The following is a 25,751-nucleotide window of genomic DNA, read 5'->3' on the forward strand; positions in this document are numbered from 1 at the left end:
GTTATCCTAAAATAAAAGTATTCTAACTATCCCATTTCCATTCCTTATGAAACTTGGGGTAGTAATTCTGCCAGCTGTCATTCAGATAAATAATCCTATTAAAAACTGGGGTTTACTGAATGTGTAAAATACTCCAGTGAAGTTAATTTGAAATACCGAGTCCTAAAGTACAAATTGCCATATAATAAATGTCACCTGTAAGTTAAACATGATAGCTATGATAACTGCAATTAATTCACTCCTGAGTTTAATCTGAAAAGGTTTAAACAAAGGGCATGAACTTACCCTTGAGTAGCTAAATCGTACTAATTGAAGCACTCCTATATTACAATGGCTATTTATTCCATTTGCATTGTCATATACACATGCACAGTCTTGCTAAAAGATTTCTACTTGCTCACCACAATGCTGTATGTAGTAGGAAAATTAGCCAAAAAAAAAAGGAGTGCTGGGAAAATGAAGGCAAAAGTTCCTGGAAAGAGTCAGAAAAAGACTCATATAAAGAAATAACTTAAGAGCATAATACTAAAGCAATTCAGGAACTCTACAAGCTGCATGAAAAGCTTTTCAGGGAGAAAACTACTTTTGTAGGTTAGTCCTATTTCCCAAATTTCATTCAGCATAAACTGAAGAACTAGCAATGCTGCATTTAAAGGATAATCAAAATCAACTTGAGGTCTAAGAATGGCACTCTGACATGCTTGCAAAAAGAAATTTATTTAGGTAATATAAGAGGTAGGGCAGTTGTTGATGTCTACCTCCAAAACTAGCAGCCTCAAAAATTTTGCTCAGTTAATAGCATTAAATTCCATTTTCTTTCAAAACCAGACTGGGGGGGCCAGCTCACTCTCCCATCCTTTACACAGCTCCAGCCTTATGACAGCCATGTGGGTGGATAACACTGTACGGAGGTCCTTTTGTTGCTGAGAAAGCTAATGCCTTCCCATCCGTTAAGCCATGTGCAGTTGAGCAGCTGGAGCATTTGCCAGTCCCTCCTGCTGAATTTGGCGCTGCTCTGCAAGAAAGGGTTTGGTTCACTGCCTCACAGGGAGAATAAATTGGGCTCACTGGGGAGTAGTTAAAGTATCAACCTGGCAAGAATCCAATCCCTGCTTCAAGGATTTTATTCAGCAACCTTTTACAATTTCATGTAAAATACAGAGTCAGTTCTATAAGAGACAGTGTAACGCAGCATTTATGCTCTATCACTCTATCTAGCAGAGTCCTGCTCTTTATTTCCTGATGAAACTTGCCTAATAAATGAGCTTTGCCCAGGAGGGTGGGACAGACTTAAACATCAGTCTGATCCATAGCCAGTGATTAAGATGATTACCTAAAAGGTAGAAAATATATTTTTTAACAGTCTTAGGCAAGCTCATTGTGCAAGCAGTTCTTTCTTTCTGGAGTTATTATAAACAAAGGACTCATTTCCTCTGGACAGATGTAAGGTTTAGCTTATTCCATGAAAAGGCTTGTAGTGTAGCTACACAATTATTTCCTCTGATGACAAAACTAGTCTTAAACTTCCTGACTTTGGCTTCTTTTTCACCCTGGAGTGTACATGAAAAACTCATTGTGGGGCTGCACAAAGCATCAATAATGGAAATGAAATAATAAGAAAAAAAGTCTGTGAAGTGAATCTGCAACTGATTGAATATTTATACCCTAAAGATACAATTTAAGACATCAGTTGTCTTCATCAGTTCCTCACCTGCCAACTGCACACGGCTCACATTTTGGCCACTGTAAGATTCCTGACTCTCCCCATGTATGAAGGGACTGAAGCACCTCTCCTATGAGGAATGGATGAGTGAGCTAAACTGTTTAGCCTTGAGAGTTCTCAGAAGGATCTTATCAATGTGTTTAAATATCTAAAGGAGCTGCAAAAAAGAAGGAGCCAGGCTCTGGAAACAGTCTGTTGCCCAGTGACAGGACAAGGGCCAATGGGCACAAACTGAAACACGGAAGGGTCCCTCTGAACATCATATAATCTCTCTCATTGTGAGGGTGACCCAGAACTGGCACAGGTTGCCCAGGGAGGTTATGGGGTCTCCCTCTTTGGGGTTACGCAGAAACCATCTCGACATGGTCCTGGGGCCGTGCTTAAGCAGGGGGGTTGGACAAGATGACCTGCAGAGGTCCTTTTCAACCTCAACAGTCCTGTGATTATCTGAATGAAAGCCTACCTTTTAGGGTAATTGGGGAATATTTTTGTAGTTGGTCTGTCAACCACAGAGTTTCTTTGCATGGTGCTATTTTGACTCCTTAAGTTGGTAGCTTTACCTTGGTAATTTTTTTTAATTTTATATTTTTAAATTGGTACATTTTTCACTACCTGTTATCTATGTTAAAAGCTCATGCCCTGCTATACTTACAAAGGGACCATCATTCTCACATATGATAGTATGTGAAAAACAGTATTTTAAGCTATCTTTTAATGTAGCTATTAAGGAAATAAAATGCTTGCATCATTAATGTCTTTTATAGTGTTTTCTATTTTTATGAGAATACTTACTGCCAAACTAAAAAGAATGGGATGTTCTTTCCATACAAAAATTCTCTGTATCAAAACCACTTTGAATATATTTCACATTACATGAGTAAAAAAAATCATTCAGCCTTTACCCGTGTAGGCATGTTCCTGAAATTAGTCACGACAAAATAAGAAGTGGCAGGCTAAAAAGTTAAGTACAATGGTATATACAATGCTATGATACCTAATTATACTTTGATATGTAAGATTTGAGATCATAGAGGAAAAAATAGGTCTTAAAACAGATATGTGTAGATAGACATTTTATTGCAAAAAATAGCAAATGTCTTAAGAACACAAACCAGAAAGTTATTAAAAGCTTCATAGCAAAATATTTAGCCAACTCTGTTACAATATATAGGCTTGAGGTTCTAACAGTTAACACTACGCCTCAACTCACTGAGCAAGTAATGCTCCTGATATATAAACATTGCACAGTTGAAATATGGAGCAGAATATTTAAAAAAGGGAGACGGCATTTTCATCTTTGATCTTTCATAGCCAAAGTAATTGAGGAACAACGACACTTTAAAAAGCTTGATTCTTTTTGGGAAAAGCCATTAAAAATAATTCCTGAGTATTTAGGTTAAGTGAATATATCAAATTCAACCAAGTAAGACCAACATCCTGTTAGATAAGCCTAGCAGCTTGAAGTGACATTCTCTAGCACGGTGTCAAGGCAGGGCTACGACCTAAATACCTTAATGAAATACATCAAAACCTTCTGATACTGCACATTCAAATTCTCCTTCTCTTTAGCAATAGCCCACAACTGTCAACTGTGAAGCCTGCTTTGCTGAGAAAAACATTGTTGTAAATGTCACTTCCTTTTGGAAAATCTTGTAATGCAAATTGCCACAGCTTTTCAGTGAACCATTACACCAATATTTATGTGAAATATATAAATCAAAATTTTAGGCAAGAGGCTTTTTTACAATATTAGTACACATATTGAATTGTATGCTTTGTGTCAGTATTTTGAACACAGAGATCTAGTTATTTAGCTTCTCGCTATAGTAATAAGAGGCAATATATTAATTTTCCATTATTGTCTTCAGATGCATGCCCCAATATCATCTTATTATACATCATTTCTAAAATCCAGTCAGCATTCATCATGTTCCTATGATTTTAATTGAATCTTTCTATCCTGATTTTAAAACTGCTGCCAATCAAAGTGGTGTAGAGAACTGAATTTTCAGATTTCTTACTTTATATATGCTTTTCCAGAATTACGTGATTAAGTTACAATGGATGTAGAAAGATTATTGTACGAAGCATAGTTAACAACTCACAACACCGGTATTCAGCTCGATCAACTACAATGAATTCACAAAAAATTGTTTTAATTATACCCACTCTTTTCTATCCACCTACCCCAATATGTAAACAAGTTTCTCATAATGACAGTGGCAAGACTGCAGTTCAAGACGTACTGCATATGAAAGACAACACCCAGGAATAAAGGCTTGGATTTGACAATTCAAATGTATGTGCTCCTGGTCACTTCCCATTCTAGACCACAAGCTCTGTTTTCAGACTCTTGCAGTCTTTAAAGAAAGACAACTTGCAAGTAAGTAAATTGAACTTTTTTTCTTAATGCGGTCTCCTGGAGTCAAAGTGATAAAAAGTAACATGCTTATATAGAACAAAAGAAATAATGATTTGGGAATAATTGGAATCAGTCATAACAAAACTGTCTGAGCAATGATAATGTACAGTATTGCAGCTGTATGTTACTACAACAAGAAACCCAGCATTACAAAGGTGAAGATTTCTGTTTGCACAAGCCAATTTTAATGGGCTATTAAGCATTTGGTTAAAAACAGGTTGGTACAGTCTCACTGAAAAGGAAACACTTGTCAAAATGCTTTTTTAAAAAATACTGTATGACATCTTCTAAATTGTAATTTAAATATTAAAATCTTGTTTCAGAAGTTCCTCGCTTCAGGTTGTTACTCAAAAACTCATCATGTTCAAAACTCAAATTATTATGAGATCTTGATATCATAAGAAGCTTTTCCTTATTAGTAAAGTCTTTCTTGACTGCTGCTTGTGGCACAAGTAACCTATCCATTGGATCCTCTTTGTTTTCTAGCTTCATATATCCTTTACTGTTGCTTCGATCCAGTCTAGGCCAACTGGGGTGTTTCCTTTGTTCAGCTTGGACAGTGAGCATAGATGGACCCCTGTCCAAGTCCAAGGACTTAGAATGAGAAGACAAAAGATGCAAAGATGTGTTGGAACCGAACTGTTTCCTGGCAGCACCAGGAGATAAAAGCTTTCCTGTGCTTGGTCCAAGAGTCATAGAAGATTTGAACTGATCAGATGGAGTGTCCACAAATGAATTGTGTCGTGGCAGCATGGGAACGGCCGGTCTGTAGGATTCATTGGTATCAGTTAGTGGAATGGCCAGAGAATCCATTGACAGATTTCTAGACTGACCCCTAGCGATCTCTGAGTCCTCAGTTATGTTGTCTATACTGGGCTCATCAATAACACAGTTATTCAGTTTAATTACTGGCAGTGTGAAAGCACTAATAGATGATGATACAATGGATTTCGTTTCACACTTTATAGAATTAGTGCTTTTGTCATCTGAAGCCTTGCTGGAGTGAGGGTAAAGTCCAAAGACTGAACCAGATTGTTCAGTCAGCAGAGGTGGCAGGAGGCTACTAGTGGTTCTTTCTTCATTTAGGGTAATCTCATCTTCTTCAGCAGAACTATCCATTCTAAGATTACTCTTGAAGCCAGAGAAAGGCGCAACCGTGTTCGCAGCCAGATGTGATGCACATGAGCTCCCACTGTGCCTGAGTTCTCCTTCCCCCAACAAGCCAGTGAAGGTACCACTCAGCTGCTTTTGTTCCCTGATCCTCAGGGTGTGGATGTCTATTACAGTGGAGTATATGTCTCTCATGTGTATTATTTTTGTTTCTTTGTCACGGTTTTCATGCAGAATGGCATTTGCACAAATAAAAATGAAGATTCCAATGCCCATAGTAAAAGGGCCCAGCATTTTCATCTTATCTGAGTGCACATGCTGTTCAAAGAAGCGAAGTAAAATGCTTCCTTGGCTTCTCAGGATTTGGGTTTCATTTACAGATAGATTATCTTCAGATCCTAAAAGCTGTTCCTTTTGGGGCCAGTATCCAAGGATGGCCATTGCAATTCCAAAGAATGCAATAAGCACTCCCAAAACAAGAAAGAAACCAGACGGAGAATAAAGACGGATTTTGCCTCTGACAATTACTACATCTGTCCTGGGCCGGCGTCTAACTGGTTTTTTCTCCTCAGAAGCTGGTGCTGCGGCAAGATTTACATGTTGCTGAGATCTGGCAGAGTCTTGCCTTTTTAAGGCAGCCAGTCCTGTTATGACTCCTCCAGTTGCTATCATACTTCTATACTGTGCCCTGGAAAAAAAAAAAAAAAAAAAAAAGCAGAAATAGTGAGGCAAAGGTTGTCTCGGCAAATATAAATAGCATTTTGTTAATATGCAAATTTCTTGATAATTAAAATATTCTTGACTTTTAAAAAGCTACTACTATAGCTTAATCTAGTTGTGACATAGTAGCAGTTTTGAGATTCACAAGGCATCTTAAAAAAAAATTCCAGAAGACTTTTTTCACTGTAAATACAGGTAACAAAGCTTCCATCAGTGATACAGACAGTAACATAAATCTAGTGCTCTTAGTGGTGATATATCAGGACTAAAGATGAAAATATTCATAAGTTTTAACAGATAATTTATCCCTGCACTGGTCTGCAGCAAAGTCAATAATATATTATGACCTTGTTGATAATTTTAGCATTTTAGCTAGTTTCTTTTAAAACTACTGATGCACAGTGACTGTGAATACAGTTCATTCTACATATCCTTTTTAAGAGAGCTTTCCTGATAGATTTTGGCATATATTCATACATATTTATTCCAGCATTTAAATAAGCTTTTAATAAGTCTATTCAGATTGCCTGAATCTGAACTACAGAATCATTTTTGCCTTTACTAATAAAGCTGATCCTCTCATATCTAAATCTTTTTATTCCCCTTGTTGTTCCTCCTAGACTACAAATCAAGAACCTCAGTTTAGTTTATCAGACAAGAAATCATCATAAATTTCAAATGAATTCAAATTTTCTTATTTTTATGAGTAAATTTTATTTCATTCAAGACTTACTTTCACACTTGCTTGTCTATCACACAAGAAAGATTAACAAGCAAGAATTTAACAGAGAAAGTCATGTTTGGTAATTTTTTATGAGCAAGAGTAACAAATAAAACAACACAGTTCAAGACAATTGTATTTTATTTTACAAGGCATCTTAGACTTAAAAATAGTTTCTGAGCTTAATTATTTAATATTAGAAGTAATGAGAGATAATGTTGTAGAGTAAAATTAAGATACTATAATCCAGGTATTAAAAAATTATGTCCTCTTTGGTAGTGTTATTCTGCTCAGAGATAAAGGAAGGCTGACAGACTTTTGCAGAGGAAAAGGCTATGTCAAAGCCAGGGATGGTTTAAGAAGCAAAACTAAAGTGAGACTGGGTGAATAACGTGAGACATTGAAAGGTGGAGGTAAAGCAAACTGGTGACTGCTTGCAATTTACAGGCACTGATTTTCATCGCATCTCAAACTTTTTCTTTTGTTTTAAATGTTAGCAGTGCACCCATTAAAAAAAACAATTAGATCTCTCATGGTATGAGAAACAGACAGATTCCCTACTTGGATGCTCTCACAAGCAGGTGTCACATAAGCACATCTACAAACAGCAATCAGTCCAACCCACCAAATATGAAACTGCTTATGAAATTAATAGGGAATTTGAGATAGGAGGCCAACTGGAAGGATTAATCCAGAAAAAAAAACCCTAGTGTTATTATCTGCTAAACAGCAATTCAGATGACAGACAGACAACCTGAACTCACTCCTAGCACCATCATAATTAAAGGACAGAGCACTTCCTCTTTCTCTGTAAGAAAGGTCTTTAAAAAGGAAGGATTTGAAAAAGGCCTAGGATACTACATATACAACATTTTCTGAATTTCTGAAAGAGAAATTCATAGCCTTATTCCAAAAATCTTAGAAATTTTACTTGTAGTGTCAGGTTTCATGTTCACAAACTCCCTGGGAATTCTTAGCCTTTGCAATTAATTTCCCTTTTTAATGCTGCCTGGGAAAATTCCATAGTTCAGTGCAAATTAATGTACTGAATGCTTCATTAAAAGCCTTTTTTTTTACGATAACAATTTTAAAATCCCCCAAAGAAAGTTATTTGACACTGATAGTCTTTAAAACTTTCTTATTTCCTTACATGTTTATGGGTTTCTGCCAAAACAAAAGATCATTATTCTGTAAAACAATGTTTTGAACGTCTGGACAGAAATAAATAGGACTTAGCCATTATAAAAGCTTTTGTATTTTGTCACAACTCAATTAAATGTAATTAGCTTTCTCTGTGAAATTAATTAATTATGGCATATCTTTACTGAAATCAATAATCATACAGCTATAATTTAGTTTGTTCCATTAATCTTTTCCAGTTCCCAGACCTTTGTGTGGGACAAGGAGTTTCCATATTCATGAGGTATTTTACAGGCATGCATGAACCCATCTGCTCGTTTTCGGGCCTACCAAGGAACTGCACTGGTAGAGCAGTTTAGTGCTAAGTTCTCACTGCGCCTGTTGGCAGGATTTGTTATTTTGTGTACTATACTATGCTTATCACAGCTACCTGAATTGCACCAAAGAGTGAACAGAATAAACTCCCATCTTCTTGCTAAATATTTTAAACATACCTCTAGCAAGAACTCCCCCCTAACTCTGAAAAGTAGAGCCAATAAAAACATACTTAAAAATTACATCTTGGGGTATCTTTCTGTGGAAAGTTCTCATTTGCAAATTTTGCAAAAACTGGAAAACCACAACTCAATTACATTATTACTTGAAGGACAGAAATTGAGATGTCTGAAAGTAAGAGAGAAAGCAAGATCTCTCACAGCACATGTTTGTCTTCCAAACCATTCTATGATTCTGTGATTTCAGGGGAACATGCTGTTCCTCTGTTAATTTTACCTACACCAGAAATTGGGCACAAGGGAGGAAAAAGTCCAGCTGCTACAATATAGAAACATATATTATACATAGAAAGAGTATCTTTCCTATTTCTTGAGTTCACATCAATATTACTAAATTTTCTTTCACTGTAAAAATCACAACCAGATTTGTAAATTATAATTTGAAATAAGCCATGGGGTTGGTTAGGCTTATAAGCTACTTAATAACAAACTAGCAGCTGAATTTTGATCTCTTCTGCATCTAATAAAATCAAAGATGTTAACAGAAATATTGGTGTGAGATGATTTCACTTCATGCTGACAGCTTTACAGAAGCCAATTACAATGAAGTGCCTATTAAGACGGAAACCATTTTTAGAAAGTATCATATTTATTATAAAAAGGCATTGTAGATACATTTATTCTGCAAACCTGTTAGTTTTGTCACATAACAGCCATAATAAGTGCTGCTCATTAAATGCTGCTTCTCTTATTTAACTTAGCACAGTGATTACTTTTAGTTTTACCCTGAAGTCTGAATTCAAACTTCTAAACAAGCAAAGACTTAGAAGACTTTTACTCAGAGATAAATAAAGATTATGCTAAGAGCTCAGACAGCATCTCTTTAGTGACACTGTGAATGATACATGCTGGCTCTGCAAGGAAGCAAATAATGGTAAAATGGAATGCATTTCCCAAAAAAAAAATGGACAGGCCTGTAATTCATTTTATAAAATATAACTGTCTCACTGATACAAAAGCACCACAGCTGCCAAGGTCCTTTTGAAGAATAAACTTTGAACAATTCTCTAACCTTGTGACTGCTCCATTTGTTTCATCTTCAGCAAGAACATCAGGTCCAAAGGCCTGGACAGCTTAGGGCTTTAGTCTTGAAAGAAGCAGCAGCCCATATTTACCTCTACATTTAGCTTCACTTTGCTTTGTGCTGTTGTTATAGAGTGGCTCTGAATTATCTTTGAGTGGCTGGCAGGGCTGGTGTCAAAGAAAGCCCATCTTGGCAGGGATCCTGTGAAGCAGCTCCTGCTCGCTCTCCCTCTCTTGGCATTGTTTGCACAGAGAATGGCTCTTGACACTTCAGCTGTAACCACTTTAGACCACTAGCAAGATGTACCTCAACTCTCATCCAGGAGATAGGCTAAGCTCAGTCCTCTGAGGATCTGGAGATGCCTTAAAAAAAATCCAGCAGCAGATGGTTGTTATGTGGCCCCTAAGCACGAAGAAAGGACAGACCCCTCAGCAGATACTACTGGTAGTGAGCCACACAGCAAAGACAGAGAAATGGAGACAAAGGGAAAGACCTGGATAACTTTGGTGGGGAATGCCAGGTGCCCATCCTGAGCTGGATGGGGGGGGGGAGAAGATAACAAAAGACCTGTGGGTAGAGATCAGGACAGGGAGAGATCACTCATCCATGGCCATCACGAGGAAAACTGATTCAACTTGAGGAAATTAGTTTAAATTATTACCAAATAAATCTTTGTAGGATAATCAAAATTAAAACAAGATCTTAAAAGCACCTTCCCCCCACTCCTCCCTTCTTCGTGGGCTCAGTTTCATTCCTGAATTCTTCACCTCCTCCCCGCAGCAGTGCAGGAGGATGGGGAATGGAGGTTGCGGTCACTTCAACCCACATCTTCTCTGCCGCTGCTTCCTCCTCAGGGGGAGGACTCCACACATTCTTTCCCTGCTCCAGCATGGGGATCCTCCCACATGGTACTGTCTTTAAGGTACAGACTGCTCCAGCAGTGACCACCATGAGATCACAAGTCTTATCAGCAAAGCTGCTCCAGTGTGGGCTCCTCTTTCCATGGGTCCACAGGTCCTGCCAGGAGCCTGCTCCATCACAGTCTTCCCAGAGAGTCATAGCCTCCTTCAGTATGGGGTCCTCCAGGGGCTGCAGGTGGATACTTGCTCTCGCATGGACCTCCATGGGCTGCAGGGAGGACAGCCTGCCTCACCGTAGTCTTTTCCACAGGATGCAGGGGAATCTCTCCTCCAGTGCCTGGAGCACCTCCTACCCCTCCTTCCTCAGTGATCTTGGGGTCACTGAGGACTGGTTTTTTCCCTTCTCAAATCCATTATCTCAGAGGCACTACAATAGCTGATGATGGGCTTGGCCTTGGCCAGCGGTGGGTCCATCTTGGAGACATAGGAGAAGCATCCAGAAGCTTCTCACAGAAACCACCCCTGTAACCCTCCCACTACCAAAACCTTGCCACACAAACCCAATCCAATACAGTAACATTTGTAGAAGTATCTGTAGGTAAGGAGCCATGAGAGGGGCTGCAGCCCATCTAAGAAAGAATACCAGAGCCAGAGGAATAAATTCATGCAGGAAATTTGCAGACATGATTCAAAAATGGGTAACGGAATGACATCTGCTTTTTCCTTACATTACACTGGCTATCCAGGTCAAGGCTGCCAGAGAGGCTGGAAGGGTTTCTCTTTTATCACCTTTCCCTATGTGAAAAGGTTGCTCAGATGCTCAAAGATAGGATATTATAAAGGAAATTTAAGAAAGAGGGTAAAAATACCTTTCACAAACAATTTTTTTGTGAGTAACCACTAGACATTGCTAAGCAAAATATGAGGTATTTTCCTAACCAAGTCAGAAGGTCAAACAAACCAACAAAGAAATGGTAGATTCACTCTGTGAGACAAAGTAAGGCCTAGGTAAATTATCATAGACAGACTGTAGTCCTTCTCTTTTACCAGTACATCAAGGTACCACTGATGACCAGATAGAGATATGGTGTATTTATGCCATCACCATCACTCATATCTGACTTGACAGACACATGATTGACATACAGACATATCTGCCAGCCTAGAGAAAGGAAGGGAGGCAGGAAGCAGCTGACCTGAGGACTTGCTAAAGTAGCTGCAGAGCACAGAGCAACTTGAACAGTCTCAACACATCCCGGGGGGACGGGGTATGGCAGATAAAAGGAGCGACTCAGAGTCCTTCTGAAGCTAGAAATTGTCTACAGAAGTAATACCCAGTTATCCTTTGGAAGCTAAGCAAATGACAAAATTGATGTGATAAGATTTCAAGGGATTTGAGCCCAGTTGATTCACTGATTGATAAACCCAGATAGAAGAGATGTGTCGACTGCAAGAAAAAATCATCTCAATTTACGTTTTTATTTAGCAGTTTAACAAGCAGCCTGCTCCAAGTGCCTAGCACACCAATGGGACTACCTTGCAATGCCTCTCTCTACATATCCATTCATCAGAACATGACCTGGTTAAACAGATTAAAAAACAAAGCAAGCAAGCAAGCAAAAGTCAACTTTTGTATTCATGAAGTATTTTGAGTGCACTTTAAGTGACATTAGGCAAGAAGAAAGCATGTGGAATATGGTACTAAAAATCTTCATAACTTCGGCTGGGATTTTGAAGTCATGCAAGCGAAAGCCATGGATGGGAAACTGCACAACTATTTAAAACATTAAACCTTTGAAATTACCCAGTGAAACCAATCCATTTGGGTTCAAATTCCCTTTAAGGTGTCCCTTATAGACTCTAAAGAGATAAGATTAAGGACTAATCCCGTCCTTCTAACCTCTTGGTCGCCAGTCAGATTGTGAAAGCAGGCCAAATTGTGCAAGCAATTTCATAGCATAAAAAGGGAAAGACAAGCAGCACACAGGTCAGGCAACACAAGAGCACCAGGGTGTCTGAGTGACAGACATTAAAATGTAGACATTAAAAGCTGAGGTTCCCTAGATGTTGGTAGACCATGCAGCTACAACAAACAGTCTGTATTTGATTTACCATAGTACCATGCTAAATAGTAAAATATTTGCACTCATAAGTGAAAAATAAAAGCTAGGTATTAAGGAAACATCAAAATATGTTGGGAAATTTGAAGTCTGACAGTGATACAGTTGTTTAAAAAATCTAGATCTGGCAGTGGTTTTCAAATCTGCACTATACTGGTCCAAGCAAGACCATGGGGGCCCAGCAGTTATCTCTGCAGAATCTGTGAAAGATAGCAAGGCGTGGCACATCAGAACTTCCTTTAAAAATCTAAAATTTTTACTGCTTTAAGGAATCCAAGGGTGCCACAAACTGTGAAGGATAGAAACCCACTAATTTGGAATGGATTAAGAGGATGAACTGAGCACACTTTAGGAAACAAAAGAGAAGCAGCTCATTGTTCTACTAAACAAAGTTGGATACTCAAAGAAACTAAGAAGGGAAAATGAACTTTTAAAAAACAAGACTAGACTTTAATGAGAGTTATGAGATCTCATTTTTATATAGATTCTATAACTATACAGTGTCACATTATTTTGAAACATATGCAAAGAGGTACCTTTACATTGTGCAAAGCGGCACAGTTCCTTTTTTTTGAAGTGACTGATCCAAATTTCAGTTGTGGCAAGTATTTGAAGGAAACACATTGAATCCATACTCGATATATCAAATCTCTCTTTGTACTTAGATTCATTCTACTTCATTAGCAAACCTGGACCATGGCACTCCCTATCATGACCATTATGACTGTCCACTACCTTGTGTTAAAGCACAGTGAGGAAAGTCCAGGTATGACTGTGAGCAACCAAACTTCCTAATCTAGCTTTCCTTAAGCTGTTGCACTGTCTGCATAATGACTCAGTGGAAAGGTTATAAAATTACACCAAATCACAGAAATTACAATAAAAAATCTTTGACCCTCCACTATTATTTGGAGGGGGAAAAAATAAAATGCCAGGCAATAAAAAAAAGGAAAACAGGGAAAAAAGAAAACAAAAATTAACAAACAACAACAGAAAACACCACAAAACCACTGAACTACTCCTATAAACTTATACTTCCCTACTATTAAGCAAAGCTCCCAACAGGACAAGTAATAGACCTTAGTTACAAGGATATAACTAATCAATACCCAAACTTTAAAAGCAATTCAGTTTGTGCCAGCAGTAATGCAACCCCCTTTTTCCTTTAGAACTCTTTTCCTCTGCTCCACTGGGAGAGAGTTCCTCCCTGTATCCAGTCTGCACTTCTCCTGTTGTCTCAGGTCCTAACACTATCTGGCACAGTGAAGAGCTTAGCTCTGGCTTCCTGATCACCCCTCTGTAGGTACTGGGGGGCTGTTGCTCAGTCCTCCTGAAGCCACCCCTTCTCCAGGGCTGACCCAGCCCTCACTCAGCTCACCCTTTTCCCAGGCAAGAGCTTCAGATCCTGGCCTCCGTAGGCACTCCACGCTGAACTTGCTTCAGTCTGCAAATATCCTTTCTTCATATTTTATTAATGTGAAAGTTATTTTTTGAAATCACCTGGGCTTTTCTTTAGCTCTAAACTAACTTGCAATAACTAGAAAACTTGCAACTTGCAACAACTAGAAAATATGAACTAAAACTTGCAACCTTAGAAATAATGATAAATATAATTGTAAGGGAAGCAAGGATACCTGCTACCCAGATTCATGGAATGCTGTGACTGCGTACTTTAAATCACAGAGAAAAAAGAACCCTTTTGAATGTCTTCATCATTTACACTATCTGCCATATACATTAATTATTCCAACTATTATGCCAAGGTCAAATGTAAGGTGAACATCCAGCAATACTGCATAAAGATGAATGCCTGAGCTGCTTTATCCTCTCTGCTATTATTTCTCCTTCAGCCTGATCCTTTCAGTGGGTCATATATTGTAATTCTGTGCAAAATCAGCAACATTCAATATTGGCAGCATTACACAGAGCTCGTTAGCTACTCACAAAAGCACAGAGCAGACATCAAAGAGAGAGAGAAGGAACCTGAGTTTCTATATTTTGTTTTCAAGATACTGCTCTATGACTTGGCCCAGATTTGGTCTGCCAGCTTTTGCTTGACCCAGTTGAACTCACTTTTAAATTTGTTCCATCTTCAATGTCTACTGGCACACTGCAATAAATCAGATGTGAGTCTACAGAAGTTCATGGATTTTATCAACGTAAAACTCACACAAAATGAGGTTGGTGCCACGTCTTGTATGTCTGGAACAGCTTCCCTATCACTATACAGTGAACCAAACATATTCTCAGGTCACAAAACACCTGATGTCCTGAATTCCCAGCTGTCCTGCTCTCTCTAGCTGGACCATCTTAGTTAAAGTCCTACATGATGCTCTAAAGAAACACAAGATCTCAGGCACTGGACGTACTTATTTGTGGAATGCCTACATAACCTCTGTATCCAATGTATTTATTAATTAGTAAATTTAGAGATGTAACTTGTTTTCAGAAGTGTGCACCGGTAACTTCTTTACTTATGCACAGAAATTTTCACTTCTTATGCACAGATATGTCATGTCTTTTTCCAAAATATATTACAGAACTACAACAAAAAGAAAGAGGGAGTTAAAAAAAGAAAGGGGAAACAAATAATGGGAAGTAGCTTTATAAGATTTGAATAAAAGTTGTTTAAAAGGTGATTGATTGATTAATAAAGTGTTTTAATTTTCTTCCTAGAAGAAAAAAAGCCCAAACAATATGCACACAGGAAAACAAAAGCTGGATATATGAGGCTTTACTGCTGGTTTTATTTGCTTGCATTCTCCAGTTTGCCTGAGCTTTTCTACTAAAAAACAGCTAGGGTTTTTTTAGCCTAAACTGAGCAAGGCGATAACTGTCCTTTAAAACTGAAGTGACAAAATCTGTTTCTAAGCTATTTTAGCACTTTAGTTTGTGTAAACCCATTTTCTAGTGAAAATCAGTGCTACAAATGGAAGCAGATACTGGCTGTTTAGCCAAAGATTCATAATTATTTTAGATATATTTGTCCATTCGCATTGTTAGTGTTCATATTCTGTAAACAGAAAAGAGCCTGGGTTATACACATCTACAGGTGAAATAACTCGACTATTTAAAACCTTCTATACCATACAATCTGTCTGCTTTCAGTATAAACAGAAAGTAAAGCATTTTATTGAAAATAATCACTTTATGACCACAATCTAATTTAAAATGTGTAAAAGAAGCATGTGGATCTTTATGCATTTATTCTAGCTTGCTTTTTTTTCGTCTTTTATTTTTTAGACTTTACTAAGAATAAAAAGGAGCTTCTTTGAACACTTTGAGATAATACTATAGCCCAGCAACCTAGAACTGAAATCCAAAATTCATAGGACTAATGTGAATTCTGAAGCAAGCTCACACAATGCAGATCAGAGTATTGACCAGTTATCAACCACAAGTCATGAAACAAATTTTATAAAGGTCTCTAGATGCTTCTGAAAGACTGAATGTGTAAAAGCAGAGTAAAAGACATGTTATCTGTCATTTCCTGCAAAGGAAAGGCATGACTAAACACTCCAGGGTCCAGTGTGCCAGATAAACTGTTTCCTAATAAAAACCAAACATGATACAAGAATAAAAATGTAGGGAAATATCTTAATTTTCAAGCACTAGGATTGCTGGTTCTTTACACCTGAAATTTTGAATAAAACAGTGAGAGACACTTGGTGTTGAGGCATAAGTACAAGCAATGCTGGAGTGATCTGGCTACCACTTACACTCACATCATCTAGCTGAACTAGCAATATGTTACTTGATTTGATCAGAGGCAAAATCTCCAGCTTGGACATACACTTAATATAGGCAGTGACCAGCTGTCATGAGACCAAACAAATGTCCATATCTGCACTACATGCTCAGTTGATCAAGTTATTTAGCAGGTTCTAACAACTGTAATTTCCCCGTGTATATAAGTCCAGTTACTGTAAAATCAAATAGTATCAGGAAAAAAATGAAGTAGGTATTTCAAAGAAGGCTTAAGTAATACACATATTAGATATGAAATCAAATCTACTTACAACTAAGAAGTCTGAGCAGCACTTTCCCCCTGACCTAAAAAATACTTCTTGTTCTATATAAAATGTGCAAACTCAAAGCAGCAGGCATTAGCATGCTCTGCTGTCAAGAGACCTAGGACCAATTTTTTCAAACACAAATAACACAAGAGTCTAACTCTGAATAGTACTTAGGTAGCTACATTGTGTACTTGTATTTGAAAATCTCAGTGCATGACAGACGTACAAAAATAATGTTAAGTGCCCAGCTTAGCAGAACTTAAGGACCTAGGACCAAAAAGTAAATGTTAAAGTCACAAACAACCCTGCTACTCGTTCATCAAGCCTGGCAGCATAATTTTAATTTAGTGGCCAAGGCACTTGTCTGGGAATTGAGGTGTCTTGTGTGCCATGCCTCTCTACCAGCAGGAGACTTTTTCCCATGTCTTTAGTAAATTCCATACAGGGGGTCTTTCGAAGAAGAACTGGAATTTGAGTTCCCTGAGCTCCTCAGCCACACGGTAAGAGTGTTTGTATGGCCAAGAAGAACAGCTGGGGCCCTATGCTATCATTATGCTCATCAGATCTGTATTTACATTCCAAAATCTCCTTTGATGACTACGATCTAAGGAACACTGAAAACATGGGTCAGTATTAGGATGTCTTTTAAACTAAAGGCCTTGTACAAGTTAACCTACCCAGCCAAGACGCAAGACAAATCACCCCCTCCTAAGGTCTCTGTTGCTCACAGTACTCAAGCTGTCACATTTAAAGACAATTCCAGCATCTTAATACTAATTTTCAGTGATTCAGGGGTACAGCTGGACTGTCAGTTACAATATCATTATATTCATCCACAAGGGGAGAAAAACCAGTGTATGATGTTTAGGTTATTCTATGTTAGTAAACTAATTAGGCCATTGTTATATCACAGCCATTAGGATATTAATGGAACGAAAACGTTCTTGGGTCTCAAGAATCCCACAAAAATAAGTAAACTGGTTAGTGTGATGCTATTTCCAATATGTCAACAATAGTTTCAAATGCTTGATACAAAAAAGGGATAGTCAAGCACTATTTCTTAGAGAATGGAAAGCATAGTTCAAAAATACTTTTGGTATCCCACAGTCACACTTTTTTGCCCACTAATGGATGACACAGAAATAAATTATTATTAAATTAACAGTAAACCTCAGTTATGTCTTCGGCAGACTAGAATGATCTATCCAGACATCCACATGGGGGCATCAGTAGAACCTGTAAGCATCCACACTGCTACTCGGCTTTTTACAAAGTACACAGAAGAGCAGCAGTTTCAAGACATAAATTAATATTTCACATGCATAAAACAATAGAAATGTCAATATGAAGGCTTAATATCATTACTGTTATGTAAATTATCCCTCACAAGCAATTTCTTATGTACTTTTAATCAACTCCTTTATCACTTGCATTATAATAAACCACTCTCTTTGTGCTGTAACACCAAAACTAAGGATACTACAAATAGGAAGAATTGGCTGGGAGCCAAGTAACCTATAGGTAGTGAGATGCTAAGAGAAAGACATATTGAAATACTGTGGGCCACATTTATGGAATTGTATCTTAAGCTACATGACTCGCATAGTAAATCCCTTTTTTCTTTTACCATGAACCATCTGTGTACAGCATTGGGGGTTATAGCCAAACAATTCCTTTGTAGTACATGAAGTTAAATAGAGCAGAATAACTGCTACGTCCTTGCTTCTACTTGCTTGCAAAATGTCCAGGTGTTGTTCACATAGGGGACTTCACATACAGCCCAAAACTTGTGACCCTTAAAAGGTCTGCCTCCCTCAACTCAGACACTTACATTCCATACTGTTGCCTTACATTTCAAATATAAATAGCTCGTCCATATTACCAAGTCCTCTGAAATAGAGCAGAGTTGATTTTATTTCACTTTGCATCCAGGAATCAGCACATGCCTGTCCTGCTATTTTGCAGAAAACCATCTCCATTCAGTTTTTCCAATTAGACTGGGTTCCTAAGAAACCTTGTGGAACAGTCGGCTACCAGACCTTAGAAAAATTAGAATATTCCTAGCGCATGAGGAATGATAAAGAGTGCCCCAGTTAAAGACCTATTAATGAATGCACTGCTGATAGCATACTAGCTTATTTAATGGGTTGTGAATTTTCAGTGCCCTCATTCATAAAGTCTATACATCTGTGTTTTAACATATTTGAACTACCCTGCAATTGCCCATGTATTTTAAAACATGACTTCAGTTGACTCATGTGATCATGACAGATGTCAACATAGACTGATACTAGATAACATTTTAATTTTAGAGGAGATGTAAACTATTATTAGCATGTATTATAGGTTGCAATTTATTCACAAATGACTTGCAGTAATTTTTTTTGCCCCTCGAGGTCCTCACATTCATTATCGCTATATCACCTTACGATATTAATATTTTACTTACTTTGCTTTAGCTTGGATATAGTCATTGTTAATTAAAGAGATAAATATCAGTTTATTTTAATGAATATCCTCCTCACTTACACAAAGCCAGCATAATGTTCAGAATCAAGCACTTCCAAATTAGGCACAATTAAACTAAAATTAATCCATAACTACAATTATTTGGCACCTTGTTAAAAACTGTTGATCTGTCACGCAAATATAGACAGCATAAACAACTAAGAGATTATTTCAACAAGAAGTTCAAAGTCAAGAAGACAAAAAAATATATAGTCAAATTATATAGTCGGTTAGTGTAAAAATTGCATTTATGGCTTTAGAGTCTTCTCAGCTAATCACAGAGCATTTGTAGGTATCAGTCAGTTTGGTATGTCTAAACCTTTAGCCCAATTTCTGAATGCATTGCTGAGGAGAAAAGAAAGTAAGGGTCAGTAAAACTCATCAGACTACCAAGTGACAACAGATACAGTATGGGTTACTTTTTTTCTTTAAGAAATTACTGCAAAACTATCCGTTCTGTGTAAGAAAAGCAGGACGAAGAAATGGGGAGAGGGAGATTAAATTGAAAATGTTGAGCAGCAAGAAGCTGTCAGCAGTTCACCATAGTTTTCAGTTCAGAGTGTAGGGGAAAGAGTGAAATACAATGTCACCAGTTAACTAACTTTTCAGTAGAAGGCTAGCAATGTGTTACCAAATTACTTCAAACATTTATTTAGACAGTTAAACCAACAAGCAAAAACAAAACTAAAATTATCCACACATATTTGAAGGCATTCACTAAAATTCATAGAAAATATATAGAACACTTTTAAACAAATGCTTATTTACGATTCATCCTTTCTCACAGTTCTGTTTAAAGGTCACAATTCAATGCTTGTTCCTCCTAGAGGAAATATGGCAGCAATGTCAATGTAAGAATGGAGTAAGTGGCAACCTTAAAATACAACAGAAACCATGACACAGTTGGGACTATCCAGGTAAGTGAAGTTAGTGCCAACCAGAGCACGCCTGAAGTGTAACCAGTTTCCAGTTGTGTGAGATACTGCCATAACGTGTCAATTCTGAAGGCAGGTACTAATCTCTTTCACTTTCTTGTGAAAGCCTCAAGGGCTTTGATTCTGCAGAAAAGGTACTTCCTAGAAAACCTTGGGTAAAGTAAATAGGTTAGATAGCTGGATTAGTGGGTGTATATATATATATTTATACATGAGTTGAAGTTCATTATGGGACTAAAATGTGAATAAAGTAATTATTACTTGTTCACAGCAATGAAAAAAGTGCAGCAACACCACATTAAGGCAGATATCTGACAAAGTAAGAGGATAACTGTTATTTTTTACTAAAACTGTGCCCTAGAATTAGCAGAGCAAATATCAAAAGGAAAGAGTTCTGTACAACATGAACTGAGCTTGACATTTGAAATACTGGCCGATAGAGCTGCAAACATTGAGGACCACCCAAAGTGAATAAAGAGGTAGAGGAGCATGCAGAAAGATGAACCAGATCACGTAACTATGCGCAAATAGCTTGGAATGTCAGAGACAGAATGTAATTTAACCAATGCAAATGCCAAAAAAATTAAGATAATAAATGCAAACATACTATGAAGCAAGGAAGAATCAAACTGACAAAGATACCTATGCAAGCAATGAAAAAACATGACATGAGAAAGAAATCAAAAGGGAAGGTAAAAAAAGCATCTGGTTATGACAACTGTTTAATTTGTAGGAAATATGTAAGGTCTGTGGGAGTTAACTAGTCAGATACACTTGCAGCTTCTGGCAGATTTGGCAGCTGATCATATCCTCCAGGTTCAGCTGGAGGACAAGATTTTACAGAACAAGATTCTCCTTTTCCTTTCACATTACACTGTTCTTCTTCCTATAGAAAGGATCAACCATCACCTGCCCAGAGGTCAATATGATCACTTCACAGGTGCTTTGTTTAGGCTTCTCATTTAGACTTCCCATTTACTCTTCAGTTTTTGTTATCCTAGAGCATCTCTAAGACACCAGCAAGAAACAAGAAGGCTTGCTGCAGTCCTCACAGAAGTCACGGACTGCTCTACGCTCATTCAGTATAGCCAATTAGCACAGCCACCACTGAACAGAGAAGTACACAGTACTCTGAGTGGTTCATAAGCCACTCAGCCTCAGACACTTATGCCAGCTGACTCCAATGCAAACGTGCCTCCATTGCCCTGGTACACATGCATGAGGCGTCTCAGGCTGCCTTGACATTCCAGGGTGTGGTTGTAAGTGAGGCACATCCCAACCAAGAGCATTCTGGATTCCAGCCAATTCTGACGCTTCTGCCTTTCAAATAGCTGCAAGTTTGAGAAAAGGTTCAACACAGGCCTTTGGCAATTTTTCACAACTGAGTTGCTGAGTGGGTGAAAGAATGGGTCAGAACAGAGGGCACTCACAACATCTCTGCTGTAGTCCTCAAAAGCTAAATTCAGAAAAGAAAGATCTAAAAATAAAATGTCTACTACATAATTTGAAGTATAATTTCTGTACTGTCAAAAAACAGGATAGATCATGTTAGTATTTTTGTTGTTGTTCTTAGTGGCAAATGTCTATATGTTGCAATGTTTTATTCAAGATCTTTGAAGGATCCTGCTGCAAATTGCAACCATGAACACCCCCAGCACTTCAGATTGGCTGGAAGCTGTGTTTAGATTTTTCACATGAAAAATCTCCATCTGAGAAAGAAAAAAAAATTACCCATTTTACAAGAAGTTTGTGTGTGCACATTATATGGAGCCAGGGCAGAGCCTTAAGATGACAAACCTAGATGTGTTAAACCAAAATGCCCCTTGCTTTGGGACTAGTGGGACAGATTCCTAAATAATCCCTAAATTAGCCTGGAAGGAATTATTGATTCTCCAGCTCACAGGTTTTACCGAAGAAGAGTCCCTTGAATGCAGAACCTTTCTTGGTGAAATATTCTCACTTATACTGAAATAATTGCAGAAATGTGATTTAAGAGTGTTCATGTTATCATCATAGAAGGTTTTGGGTTGGAAGGGACCTTAAAGATCTTCTAGTTACAACCTCCCTGCCATGGACAAGGACACATTCCAGTAGATCAGGTTGCTCAAAGCCCCATCCAACCCAGCCTTGAATACTTCCAGGGAGGGGCATCTACAATTCTACAACTTCTCTGAACAACCTGAGGGTGCCTCACCACCCTCAGTGAATAATTTCTTCCTTATATCCAATCTAAACCTACCCTCTGTCAGTTGAAACCATTTTGCCTTGTCCTATCACTACATGATCTTGTAAAAAGTCCCTGTCCAGCTCTCTTGTAGGCCCCCTTTAGGTAATGGAATGTGCTGTAAAGTCTGCCTGGAACTTTCTCTTCTCCCGGTTGAACAACCCCAGATCTCTCAGCCTGTCTTCATAGGAGAGGTGCTCCAGCCCTCTGATCATCTTTGTGGCCCTCCTCTGGACTTGCTCCAACTGGCCATTAATCATTAACAGATGTTAATGACATCATCATCATCCCCTGGTGCCATAAATATCCAGTGTGATCCTGCTCACAGAGGATCAGCATCTGTAAGAAGATTCTAATTTTCTTTCCATCTGAGGTATGATACAGATCATGCAATTCCATGGTGTCACCTAAACTGCTTTTGTAACTGCTAGGACATTCATGTCACTTTAAAAGCCTCAAGTTCTGAAAGCTCTGAGAGGTGGCCAAAAGATGAGATACCAATGTGCCATTTTTTTCTAGCTTGGTAATTTGCAATCCATGCATGATACTGCAATTCATGCACGTTTAAGCATCCTACTTCTTCCTTGTTCTATTCTGTTGTTGTTACACTCACGAATAAGCATAGTGACAAATAGTTCTAATTGCACTATGCCACCATGTAGTACTAGTTCTGAAAAAGCATTACTGAAGAACATTGATGAAGTGCAGTACAGCCCACAGAATATTTCTATGAAACATTCAATTTTCCAGCACTTCCTGATTATCTTCTGTTTTGAGCTGTGTGACCCAGCTGAGCATTAACATTGATTTTTTAATTTAATTACAGACACTCTGGCTTGGAGAGCTGAGACGTGCTGAAATTCAATTGAATTGGGTTTGCCCTGGCCTCCTCCTAATACACACTATGCTGATTAATCCAATCCTGTTCTGATCTTCTGAAGTGCAGGCTACATTTATCAGTTCCCATTCCTTCACAATGAGTGCTGTACACCATTTGCATCCCTGATTCACCACTGATTAACCATATGCCCCACATCAGCTTCGTGTAGTTCATTGAAACTGTTATCACAGAAACCTATTGCTTCAAAAAGAACAGGGGCAGTAAGAACAAGACAAAGGAAGGGCAGACAGGAACTCAACCTGTGTTTTGGGGAAGGATTTATAGGTTTAGACTTGTATAGGCTGCAATAGGCATATATTATTCACAACATCTTTATTCTTCTACATCTTTATTCTTATCCTTTTCTTTTGAACACGTGGTTGTACTACAGTTCAGTTGTTAAGAACCTTAATTTCATGGATAATATAAGTAGATTACATCCACCAAGTGCCAATGCCCAAGGACCAATGTTAGTCATGGGAAAATGACAAATACTTGTTTACTCTACTGACTCATAGAAGGGGTAAGAAGGAGCTGCTGTTCTGAGCTAAAAAGTACTGGCTCATGTTTCTTACCTGCAAAGTCATAACCAGATCCCAGCATACCAGAACCTACTCTTAGTTAATATCACAACACAGTAATGTTCCAGGAATATAGCTATAAAAATTACATCATCAGATTATCACCACTAGAATTTAAAACACTTTTAAAGGTTGAATACCCATTTCCTTTTTATGGAACAATTAATGCATAAAAAAGCTCAGGGCAAAATTTTGAAAACTGATTCAGAACCTCTTTCAGAAGCTCCCTGCGTATCTTCATTCATAACGGAAACTGAGTTCCCAAATTACTTAGAAGTTTTTGACACTTTTACCCTTCGGGTCTGAACCTGCAATTACAAAAAGGTTCATCTTTAAGCATTTGAGCATTAGAACCTCCCAAATTCCATCTCTTAACTGCACCATGTCTCTTTATTTCTGACCCTACAACACCCTCTTCAAATTCCTATCTACTAATCACCACGTAATTAAGTTATAACTGTTTCCCTAGGCAGATGTTCCTTCCTTGTTTCTGCTTTATTCTCTGCATATTTCAACCTTATAAAGAATTGGGTTTTAATATTTTCAGAGAAGCTTTTAACTGATGAATTCACATCTTTGTTGTCTGTGAATCTATAGGGTTTTACCGCCTAACAGTCTTTGTTCATGGGAAAAGAAGGAAAACCATTTCAGACAAGAATCCGCAGGTCATACTGTTCACTTCCCTAACGTGTTCATAGGGATCATCCTGTCATTATTTTGGGACAAATTTTTTGCGTTTTCCAGTCTTTATTTCAGCACTCCAGCCTGCTTGGGGTTTTGACTTGTCCATAAAAAGCAGATTTAAAATATGTTAAATGCCCAAATTCAGTAGTTCCTCCTTTAAATCATGGTAGGCTTTATATAGCAACCAAATATCGGATGTGTGTTGTGTGTATAAAAAACAAACCTATCAATTCAGAAATTGCTTTTTTTAGCAATTGCTTTGTTAGCAAAGTTACTATCAAAGATTTACTAGTCTTTCGCTATAAGGATCTTTCTAATTATAAAGCCTTGCAATTTTGCTTTTTGAAAACATGCTTCCTTGCAGTTCACAGCCCACTTGTGACCTTCTGAAAAGCTTTCCTGTAGAAAATTACAGTGGAAATGAAAAAAGAATAATGTATCATAAATCTGCATAGAAAACATTATTTATTATAAAATATTGCTATGACATATAGGCAGCAGCAATAGTTTATTCAAAAGCTGTCTCTGTCAGCTGCAGATTCAATTTGTGGACTTAGAATCAAATGATCATCAAATGATTACACAAGTGCTGAATATACCACTTTATACACCAATTACTGAATATACCACACATTCAAAACTGATTTGCTTACACAAACAGAAAATAAACATATTAACAGAATAAGTAAATTATATAAGACTTTTTTCCCTAAATAGTCGGCCTTGCTGAAACATTGAAGCTGTCCCCTAGACACAGTCTTCTTCATAGGAACCACTTCACATTCTACATTTAATATTCAACTGCTCAGTAAACATTGTGTTCTTTCTCTACACAAAATTAAAAAGAAACCCATGCTTTGCACTATGTCATAGAGCACTTTAACATACAGAATAAATTCTACAAATGCTGAATTACAGAATCATAGAATATCCTGAGTTGGAAGGGACCCACAAGGATCATTGAGTCCAACTCCTGGCCCTGCATAGGACCATCCCAAGAATCACACCATGTACCTGAGCGTGTTGTCCAAACACTTCTTGAGCTCAGACAGGCTTGGTGCTGCGACCACTTCCCTGGGGAGACTGTTCCAGTGCTTGACCACCCTCTGGATGAAGCACTTTTTCCTGATATCCAACGCAGCTGCATGCTGTTTCCTTGAGTCCTGTCACTGGTTACAAGAGTAAACAGATCAGTAATCGCCCCTCTGCTTCCCCTCATGAGGATACCGGAGACTGCAATGAGGTCTCCCCTCAGTCTCCTCTTCTCCAAGCTTCCCCAATTAAGTGAAAATGTTTCTTTGATTATTTTTTTAAATATTCTCTCTTCAAATGTGTTCTTAAAGCTAATCTAAAATCTAGGGACTAATCCAGTTCTTATGAAATTCTCTTACAGCAGTAAATTCTGTTTCTTATAGCCTTCTACTCCCAGCTGCCATCAATCAGCATGAATGGAGTCCTGAAGCATAAGCCTTATGCAAAGCAACTGAGGGAGCTGGGGATTTAATCCTGGAGAAAAGGAGGCTCAGAGC

At 38.0% G+C, this 25,751-nt stretch overlaps 1 protein-coding gene across 3 annotated transcripts in view; it reads right to left on the reverse strand.

Annotated features, from left to right (window-relative positions):
- Positions 1 to 2,781: 2,781 nt before the first annotated feature.
- Positions 2,782 to 25,751, reverse strand: part of TMEM200A (transmembrane protein 200A) — a 50,061-nt gene continuing 27,091 nt past the window's right edge. The window contains exons 2-3 of one of the 3 annotated variants that reach the window (XM_064649507.1): positions 9,721 to 9,816; positions 2,782 to 5,943 (exon numbers count right to left, since the gene is read on the reverse strand). In XM_064649507.1, the coding sequence (XP_064505577.1) occupies positions 4,452 to 5,927 (1,476 nt within the window). In that variant the 5' untranslated portion in view covers positions 5,928 to 5,943; positions 9,721 to 9,816 and the 3' untranslated portion in view covers positions 2,782 to 4,451. Of the gene's footprint in view, positions 5,944 to 9,720; positions 9,817 to 25,236; positions 25,392 to 25,751 lie in introns of all 3 variants that reach the window. The other 2 variants (XM_064649506.1, XM_064649505.1) reach the window with 2 other exon arrangements.

Source organism: Pseudopipra pipra, chromosome 3 (genome assembly GCF_036250125.1).
Source record: "Pseudopipra pipra isolate bDixPip1 chromosome 3, bDixPip1.hap1, whole genome shotgun sequence".
Classification (NCBI taxonomy): Eukaryota; Metazoa; Chordata; class Aves; order Passeriformes; family Pipridae; genus Pseudopipra; species Pseudopipra pipra.